Source organism: Adelges cooleyi, unplaced genomic scaffold (genome assembly GCF_023614345.1).
Source record: "Adelges cooleyi isolate 19-005CV unplaced genomic scaffold, UGA_ACOO_1.1 ACOO_flye_CR_arks_rails_tigmint_CR_PRNA_59, whole genome shotgun sequence".
Classification (NCBI taxonomy): Eukaryota; Metazoa; Arthropoda; class Insecta; order Hemiptera; family Adelgidae; genus Adelges; species Adelges cooleyi.
This window is the reverse complement of record NW_026096285.1, coordinates 11,077-20,486: the sequence shown is the minus strand read 5'-3', so window position 1 is coordinate 20,486 and position 9,410 is coordinate 11,077. Positions and strand designations below refer to the sequence as shown.

Here is a 9,410-nt window from a genome sequence, read left to right as displayed (position 1 = left end):
ATCGAGGTGGATAAGTGCGTTTTATAGATGAATGGTGGTGATCTTCTTTCTCTTCCATATTAACTATTTTGCAGTTTCTGGTTAGGGATTCCATTTCACCTTCAAATAGAACGTCACCTATTAATTTTTGAACAAATTTGATTTGATTCGGACTGATCTGCCTAAGTCGATCTGCAATGTGTTTGCCATATCGGTCAAATGAATCATCGGCAGTGATAGATTCTAATCGTTTCTCAGCCTTTGTCAACACATCCTCCACTTTTTCAGTAGTCGTTCGTGCTTGCCTCTTACGTGATGGTCCCCGTGAATGACATGCAATAGACGACGAAGTGCTCCAATTTCTACTTGAGTAGACGGATTGTCACTATGTTCTTGATTCTCAATGTCATCACACTGGGAAAATAAAAAAACACTATTCTGAGACACATTTTGGTTACTCATACTCAGATTCAAATTAAAACCTAATATGTTTCTCATAAGCTATTAAGCTCCCCCATAGTTTGCTATAAAGCGTCAAATCATTACGTACATAAATATTTTTGTTTTAAATGTTGATAAGAAACGTATGTTTCAAAATTTTAAATATGTTTTAAATAAAATGTGCACTGTGCAACGTACGTGAAGTTGGCCCCCCCACTTTGTCCGATCAACTCTGGATCTTCGCCAATATTTAGCAACCTATTTGCAACTAATTGCAACCGACTTGAAAACATTTGCAACCTAGTTCCCAACAAGATATACCGAATTACAAGAGGGGGGGCTAGCCCCCCCACTTTGTCCGATTAACTCCGGACCTTCGCTTATATTTAGCAACCTGTTTGCAACTAATTGCAACCGACTTAAGAACATTTGCAACCTAGTTCCACACAAGATACACGGGGTTCACCGACTTATGCATGCGCTATAATTTCTTTGTATAAGAGACACAGTAGATATAATTAATATTGTATAAAAGGTATAGAACCCATACACTATAAAACAGTTTGTAACATTAAGCCTGATATATTTTGTACTGTGTCATATCGGTACTTTGTGGTACCGGCCAGTCCATCTAGTTTTTTTAAATGTCACGTAAATATCATTAAATGTATACTGAGTCTGACCTAATTGGTAATGTCCATTATATTATCATTATTCTGATCCCCTCTCAGAGTTTCTGGACGAGTTAAGAGCGTTTATCAATTCATTAGGTTCAATTCTAACATATACTTTAAAGGTATTAAATGCCAGTCTACAAAACCTTAAATCACTCGATTTCTAAGAAGTTTCTTTTTTTTAGCATGGAACATGCTTTAGCCTTGCCCCCCCTCCCCCAGCCCGAAAACAACATTTAAGTAGCGCATTAACTAAACAACAAGATTATTGTTTATTTGGCCAGAACATATAATATGGACTTTACTATCATCATAAATCACAAAAAAATTTAAATAAAAAAAAATCACTATTTATGAACAAGCAGGCTAAAGCTTATTCCATGTTTTATACTTTTAGGCTTTTAGTAGACTGTAATTTTTTCTTCGTTCTCATTATATAATATTATACGTATAAATGACTCACTGACCTTAATTATAAAATTCATGAGCTATTCTGTCGTGCATGCTGGTAATTTGGTTCGTGATCTCGGCTTCCATTTATCGAGAACTCGTTTACACGTTGAAGATATTTGCTGTAAAGCGCTTAAACTTCTCGGTTTTATCCAGAGGATTGCACGCGATTTTAAACTATCTGGCTCGCTGAAAGCTCTTTATTATGCTCTCGTCAGACTTATACTTGAATATGGATCTGTTATTTGGGACCCTCACACTACTGTTGAGTCAATGATTGAGCAAATCCAGAGAAAATATCTGTGGTTTGCCTTTTACGTGTTCAAAGTCCCTTGTCCTCACCACGACTACTCACCTATTATCCATGTGTTAAACCTGCCCAGCCTTGCAGATCGTAGGCATATGGCTAACAAAATATTCTTATCTGGCCTTCTTTCCGGGTTGGTAGACTCTCGCTCATTTTTAGCCAATAATAATTTTACTGTAGGTACCTGCCCGCCAAACTAGAAATTCTGCCCCTTTTTATATTTCATATTTGTCTTCCAGTTATCTCCAAAACTCTCCCCTTATTCGCCTTATGTGCCACGCCAATGAAGACCTTGAACAACGTTTACCTTTTAAAAACATTGTATTTTTGTTACTATTATTATTTAATATTATTTTTTCTTGCCACTTTATACTGGCTATATTTTTCTCTTCTTCGTCTATTTTTAATTATTGTGCATTATATTTTATTATTATGTATTATGCACTCAAATGTTAATCTGGGCTATGCCCGTAAATTATAATAAATAAATACGTATAAATAATAAACTAGCTTTCTATTATTATTACTTGTTACAACATACAATAAATTGTATGTAAGATAAATATACTATGGATTTTTAATATTTTATAGCTAAACAATTGTTATAATGTTGTAATTATCGAGGTATAATGTTTTATTTAACAAAATCTCAATAAATAAAATATAAAAAATTATTATTATTATTATCACTAATTTTCACTTTTTTCAAATTTAAATTATACAATTTGGTCTTGTATAAGGGCTTTGTACTTGAAAAATAGTATTAAATCCAATAAAAATAACTTTAACAATGCTGTAAATAAAAATAAAATGTTTCATAGGCAATCTAACAAAAAAAAAAATTAAACATAATTTAAATACATAATACATAGTTATGCTGCAAATTAAAAAAAAGTGTATTGTAATAAATGAAACATTAAAATAATACAGTTCTAAATAATTTGATTTTTTATATATGTAATAATATGAGGTTGGATCTTAGTTGAAGTTGCGGTTGTTTTTTTTAATTTTTTTTTCCAAGTCGTTATGTATTTCCCATACATTTTTGGACCGTCTAATGTGTGCAACGTAGTGGTCTGAATAGTATGCGACTAAGCCATAAAATATGTATCTGTAAATAAATAATTTTAATTATTTTATTTAAAAAAATCACAGTTGTCTTATTAATTTACTGTATTAGTGTTTTTCATTTATTTTATTTTATATTATTTCTTATCTTAGTTAATAGTTATTGTTGTATTATATCTTATCATACCAATGTATTATCACAAGATAAGGCGCTGTCTTGTTTTTTTATTGTTTAGTATAAAAATTATGTCATAACTTGCGTGTAACTTCATTATTTAAAATACTAAGTTTAAATAATAATAAAGTCGCTTAGACTTAATATATATATTGTTCGATGTACTAACAATATATTAAAACATGGCGCAGTCGCGAACTAATTAATTTTTACACGATTGAATAAGATAAAAAAAAAAGTGCACGTGTGAAATAAAGTGTTAATTATGGAATTTAATAAACCAGAATGTTTGAAATTAACTGGCAATGTGGCTGAAAATTACGAATTATTCAAGGAAGAAGTCCTGGTATTCTTCGAAGCCACATAGACAACGCAAAAGCCTCAAAAAGTGCAAGTGGCACGCTTGTTGACCTTAATTGGCAGAGAGGGCGTTAAAATATACAGAACATTTAATGTAAAGTCAAAGGATGAAACGGTTGAAATCATTTTCAATAAATTAGAAGAATACTATACACCAAAACGAAACGAAGTAATGGAGTATTATAAGTTTTTTATGAGAAAAACAAGATTCTGTTGAGATATTTGACAAATTGTATGCCGACTTAAGGAATTTAATAAAAAGTTTGTGGGTTTGGGAAGACAGAGGACAAATTGTTGCGAACGAAAATTGTTCTTGCTATCAATAATAAAGATCTTCAATCAAAATTACTGCGTAAAGACTTAAGTCTTGATAAAGTTGTGTGTCACTGCCAAGCAGTCGAGCAGGCAGAAATTCATAGAAAAATACTGGTGCAAGAAAATGGAAGTCAAATTGATTATCTCGAAAAGAAAAAGGAGAACAAAATCAATTCAACAAAATGGTCAATGGGAAAACAGCGGAAAAAAAGTGTTTGATCAAGGCTACGGGAGAACATCCAAGGAAGACGACGACGAAGGAAAATGGTAATCAACAAAAATACAAATTTAACTGTTATAAATGTGCTAAAGTACACAATTTAAATGAGTGTCCAGCATATAATAAGACTTGTAATATATGTGGATTTAAAAATCATTTTGCCTTAATGTGTAAAAATAAAACAAAATATGAGAAGAGTAAAAATAGACAGATAGATACGGTTGAGGAAGAAAATGAAGTGAGTAAATACTTGTGTTTAGATGAAGTTGAAGTAGGTACAAATAATATGTGGACAGATAAGGTGAAAATAAATGGTTTTTATGTGGAAATAAAGTTAGACACAGGCGCTCAGTTGAATGTGATGCCTTTACAAATTTATAAAAAAATTAAATCAATAAAATTAGAAAAAAGTGAGGTAGTTATTAAAACATTTGGGGGATTTACAATGAGGTCACTAGGTAAAATAATAAAGTTGAAATAGAAAAATAAGAAATGTGAAGGAAAGTATTAATTTTGAAGTTGTTAATTATAAAGGAGCTACAAGTGAAGAGAGACAGTTTAAATTAAACGAGCCCATAATGATACAGGATAAATTTTCAAAAACAATGGTGCAAAGCAGTCTGTATGTAGGTAGGTAACTAGTTGGCCTAGATCATACTTGGTGAGAGTTGAAAAAAAACAAACAAAATACTTAGGAAAAATACAATATTCATGAAAAAATTAAATAAAAATGATAATAATGTACTTGTAACATGATTATTATTAATAATAATTTAAGTGATTATGTATATTTTGGTACATTTATGTATTTGTCGTATATTAAGCTCATGTTAAATATTTTGTAAAATTATTTTTTTTATCTTTATTTATAAGTCAACGTTGTTTGAATTGTAAGTTGAAAACTTGAAAAGGGAGATGTTGTATTATTTCTTATCATATCAACGTATTATCACAAGATAAGGCGCTGTCTTGTTTTTCATTGTTTAATATAAAAATTATGTCATAACTTGCGTGTAACTTCATTATTTAAAATACTAAGTTTAAATAATAATAAAGTCGCTTAGACTTAATATATATATATTGTTCGATGTACTTGTTTAATCGACCGCCCGGATATCTATAGACGGGTTGGGTCGGATTATAGCGTGGTTCAATTTTCAAAGGATTCTTAAGATAAAGGGGGATAAAGTGGACTGTATGGTATGGATAAAAGATGGTACTAAACAATAAATAGATATGTAGAAATTAAATGCAATAAAAGTGTATGTATTAACAAATGATAATATTAATGTAAAGCTATTAAATAATGGGGACAGGGGGGAGAATACTTATAATCTAATGCCACCCGGCGCAACAATATAGAACAACAAATATATTATAATAGATGGTACTTATCGACCATTGATTATTTGCACGGGTTGACGTTGATTCGATGATGACAACATACATGAATCTTCCGACACACACACCACCGGTCGGCTGGGCGAGCTAATTATGCACCAAGGTGCATACGAATCGCATGGGCGATTTTATTATAATGCGTACGGAGGTACGAGCGAATCGCTAGGGCGATTTCAACAAAACACGACTATGTGTAGTCCGGGCGAATCGCTAGGGCGATTAACTATAATGCGTACAAGGGCACGCGCGAATCGTTAGGACGATTAACAACACAAATGATTTTTGCTAATTAGCGACCATGAGGCGAAGGCTAATATGGCGGCGATGGAAATCGGCGCTCGCGTCGGGAACCAAAACGTTCGATGCGCACACCGGACAGAAGAACGAGCGAGAGTGTATCGAAAAGCGTTATATTAACTCTATCCCGTAAACCGGTGGTGGCGGCACAGACAGGGTAGCCAATTCACCACATACGTGTGTGTGTGTAAGCGGATCCAACATACTCCCAGCGTTGAAAGTTGAAGGCTTTCAAAATCCCACGTTCTTCACGTGATCAATAGGTGATATTAAATTAGCTTTTGACTTAAAATTATTACTTAAAATTATTACAATACTTTTTTTTAATGTACCAGGAAAGTTTTAGGAAAGGATTAAGAAGAGGGCAACTTGACGAGTTTTACTACTGGCCGTTTAATAACTCCATTTTGCGTTTTTACAGTTACGGTACGGACGATCGAATCGGAACCGGGATGGACCTCAATTACGCGCCCGAGATGCCAATCGGTAGGCGAACGGTTTGGAGCTTCAACGATTACGAGGTCGTTAATTGATAAGTTTGGCGTTGTACTGTACCATTTGAGACGGCCTTGTAATGTACTCAAGTACTCCTTTGTCCAGCGTACCCAAAACGATTGATGTAGCTGTTTTAAGAGCTCCCAGCGGTGAAGACGGTTGGTTTTGACATTTGTAAAATCCTTCTCCGGTAAGGCCATTATTGGTTGGCCGACTAAAAAATGACCCGGTGTTAGGGCACATAGATCATGCGGATCGGACGATAAGGACGATAATGGTCTCGAGTTAAGAATGCCTTCGATGCGTGTAACGAGAGTATGCAATTCTTCAAACGTCAAAACTTGTTGACCAATAACATGTTTTAAGTGATGTTTTGTACTTTTTATAGCGCTTTCCCATAAGCCACCCATATGCGGCGCGGCAGGTGGGTTAAAATGCCATTGACACGGTACCCGAGTCATAACAGCCGATTGCGTATTAATGTCATTAAAAAGTTCTTTTAATTGACGCGCTGCTCCGATATAATTACTGCCACAATCTGAATATATGTTACTGGGTATACCCCGGCGGGCGACGAAGCGGTCTAACGCGGCTAGAAACGCATCCGTTGATAAGTCAGACACGATTTCTAAGTGGATGGCTTTCACGGCCATACAAATAAATAAAGCCAAATAACATTTTTGTGTACGGGCATTGCGACGGCGACTTTCTTTGATTATAAAGGGACCTCCATAATCCATGCCGACGTTCATGAACACTCGGGTGGATTGAACGCGCGCTAGGGGCAGGTTGCCCATCAACGGATTAGGGTGTTTGGCCTTATGACGTATACATGGGACACACGTATAAATAAAATGTCTTACCGCATCGCGACCGGAAAGTATCCAAAACTTACGTCGCATCATTGATAAAACTAATTTTGGACCGGCATGTAAATATCCCTGATGGTAATGCTTGATTATTAGTTCAGATAAGTGTGACGTTTTAGGTAGTAGAACGGGATGTTTTGCGTCTGCGTCAAGCGATGCGTAGCGAAGGCGGCCACCAACTCGTATAAGTCCGTCCGAATCAATGAATGGTGATAATTGGGCCAAAGATGCAGGTGTAACAACAAATCGACTTATTAATTGCCTTTTGAGATCATTAAAATATCTTTGTTGAGTCAACCGTACAGCTTGGTTTAAAATATAATGAAGTTCGGAAAATGACAGAGGGCCGGTCGGTGTAGGCTTAAAGCGGAAACGATATACATAGGCGAGCGTCCTTTGCATACGGGTTAGCGAAGAAAAACGGTGTATAATTTGATCGGCGGCGGTTTCATTGTCAGCGTTAATAAGTATTACGGCCCTTTGTTGATAATCTGGTAATTGTTCCGGCTTTAATAGGTCACACTTATGTCGCGGCCATTGTTCAGCAGGTAATCGTAAAAACGTCGGACCCTCTCGGTGAATGTCACACAAGACCATTTCATGGGGTAATAAACCACGCGATGCCGGGTCCGCCGGGTTATCGGTTGTATTGATATAAGACCATTTACAATCCGGTAATAATTGTTGTATTTTTGCGATTCTGTTCGTTACAAATACTTTAAATGATTTTTGGCTGACCGTTAACCACGACAATACTACCGTAGAGTCGGTCCACGCATAAATATTTGAAATATCAATGTCTAGACAGGTTTTTACGCGATTTAATGTAGTAGCGAGTAATAGAGCAGCACAGAGTTCGAGGCGCGGCACTGTAGTTTGACATTTAGTGGTTTTGATTGGTGCTACTTTGGTCTTACAGGTGACGAAATTCACCGTGGCATGACCGGAACTGTCTACCACCCGCAAATATACAACGGCCGCGTAGCCACGTAGCGAGGCATCGGAAAATCCTACTAATTCAATTTTCGAATACACGCGCATGTCGATATGTCGAGGCAACATTATTTTATCGATTGACGGCAACTCTTTTACAAATTGACCCCATAACTTATCTAAGTCCTCTGGTAAATTACTGTCCCATTCAAGACTCGCTTGCCATAACCTTTGCATAAAGGTTATATTAACGCTATCCCGTAAACCGGTGGTGGCGGCACAGACAGGGTGGCCAATTCACCACATACGTGTATGTGTGTAAGCGGATCCAACAGTACTAACAATATATTAAAACAGTTATACACATTTTCATTATAATTCTTACGTGTCATCATTTATTCGTAGTTCCGTGGGGAATTCATTTAATTGAAAATGTCCGTTTTCTTTAAATATGTCCGTTTCAATAAAACAGATGAGGCATTAATTTTCTCGATGAACGTATTTCACCCTCACAGATTCCGCAGTCATACGTTTTTTCTTTAATATAATCTTCAATAGATTGTTGTAATTCGGTAAATCTTTTCGTTTTTGATCTGATAATTAAAGTAGGACTTTCGACGGTTTTTTTATAATTTTTACACATCTTATTCGAGCAACGCATTTCTTGTATGGCCGAAGGTGCGCTTTGCAACAATTTTGTTATAACAAATGCAACATTGCAACGGCTATCAATGACATGTGTTTTTGCAATATTATCACTACCTTTAAATATAGGTTTTAATAGCTCCAATTTATCAATATAGGTTGTCTTAGAAGGTCCGTTAAGAGCCAGATTTTTACAAAACTTTAGCATTTGGTTGTTATTGTTATCCATAAACAATTTGTATGATGCTATGTCAGTATAAGCCATTGTGATAATGCATGCAAGTGCATCAAATGGACACGTGTTCATCAATAAAAATGTTTTTTTCGCATAACTAACGGGTGTTGCAATATTACCATTAAGGAGAAGAGAATTTAGGTTCGACCTTGTATTTGCCTTTTGCAAATACCGATCGATTTCGGGAGCTGGGTCCATGTAAGTGGTTATACGTTTTTTTTACCAATTTTGTTTCCAGGGAATACAGGAATTTCTGGATTACCCAGCCCCCGCCAATTTTCATAAGCATCTAATGAATTAAGTGAAGTAGAACTTTTATCACTGCAAAGAGATTCTATTCCTTCTAATTCGTTAATTTCATTAATGACATTATCTGATTTGTCTTTACAGTCTTCAACGCTTGAACAAGTACCTGGAATTGATTCTTCATTGTTTTTACAGTCTGTATCAATGACTGAAACGCTAGACGGTAGATGATTATCAAAATCATGTCTAAGTTGTTGACTTCGGAATAGTATGGCATTGCCTTCAATGGATTTTAAATGT

At 35.2% G+C, this 9,410-nt stretch overlaps 1 protein-coding gene across 1 annotated transcript; it reads right to left on the bottom strand.

Annotated features, from left to right (window-relative positions):
- Window positions 1-243: 243 nt before the first annotated feature.
- On the bottom strand, window positions 244-9,062 carry LOC126843998 (uncharacterized). Its single transcript, XM_050581832.1, has 3 exons — window positions 9,037-9,062; window positions 7,769-8,213; window positions 244-393 (listed from the first exon to the last, which is right to left on the bottom strand). Exons 1-3 carry the CDS (start codon window positions 9,060-9,062, stop codon window positions 244-246), a joined length of 621 nt encoding a protein of 206 aa, XP_050437789.1.
- Between the last annotated feature and the right edge of the window lie 348 nt (window positions 9,063-9,410).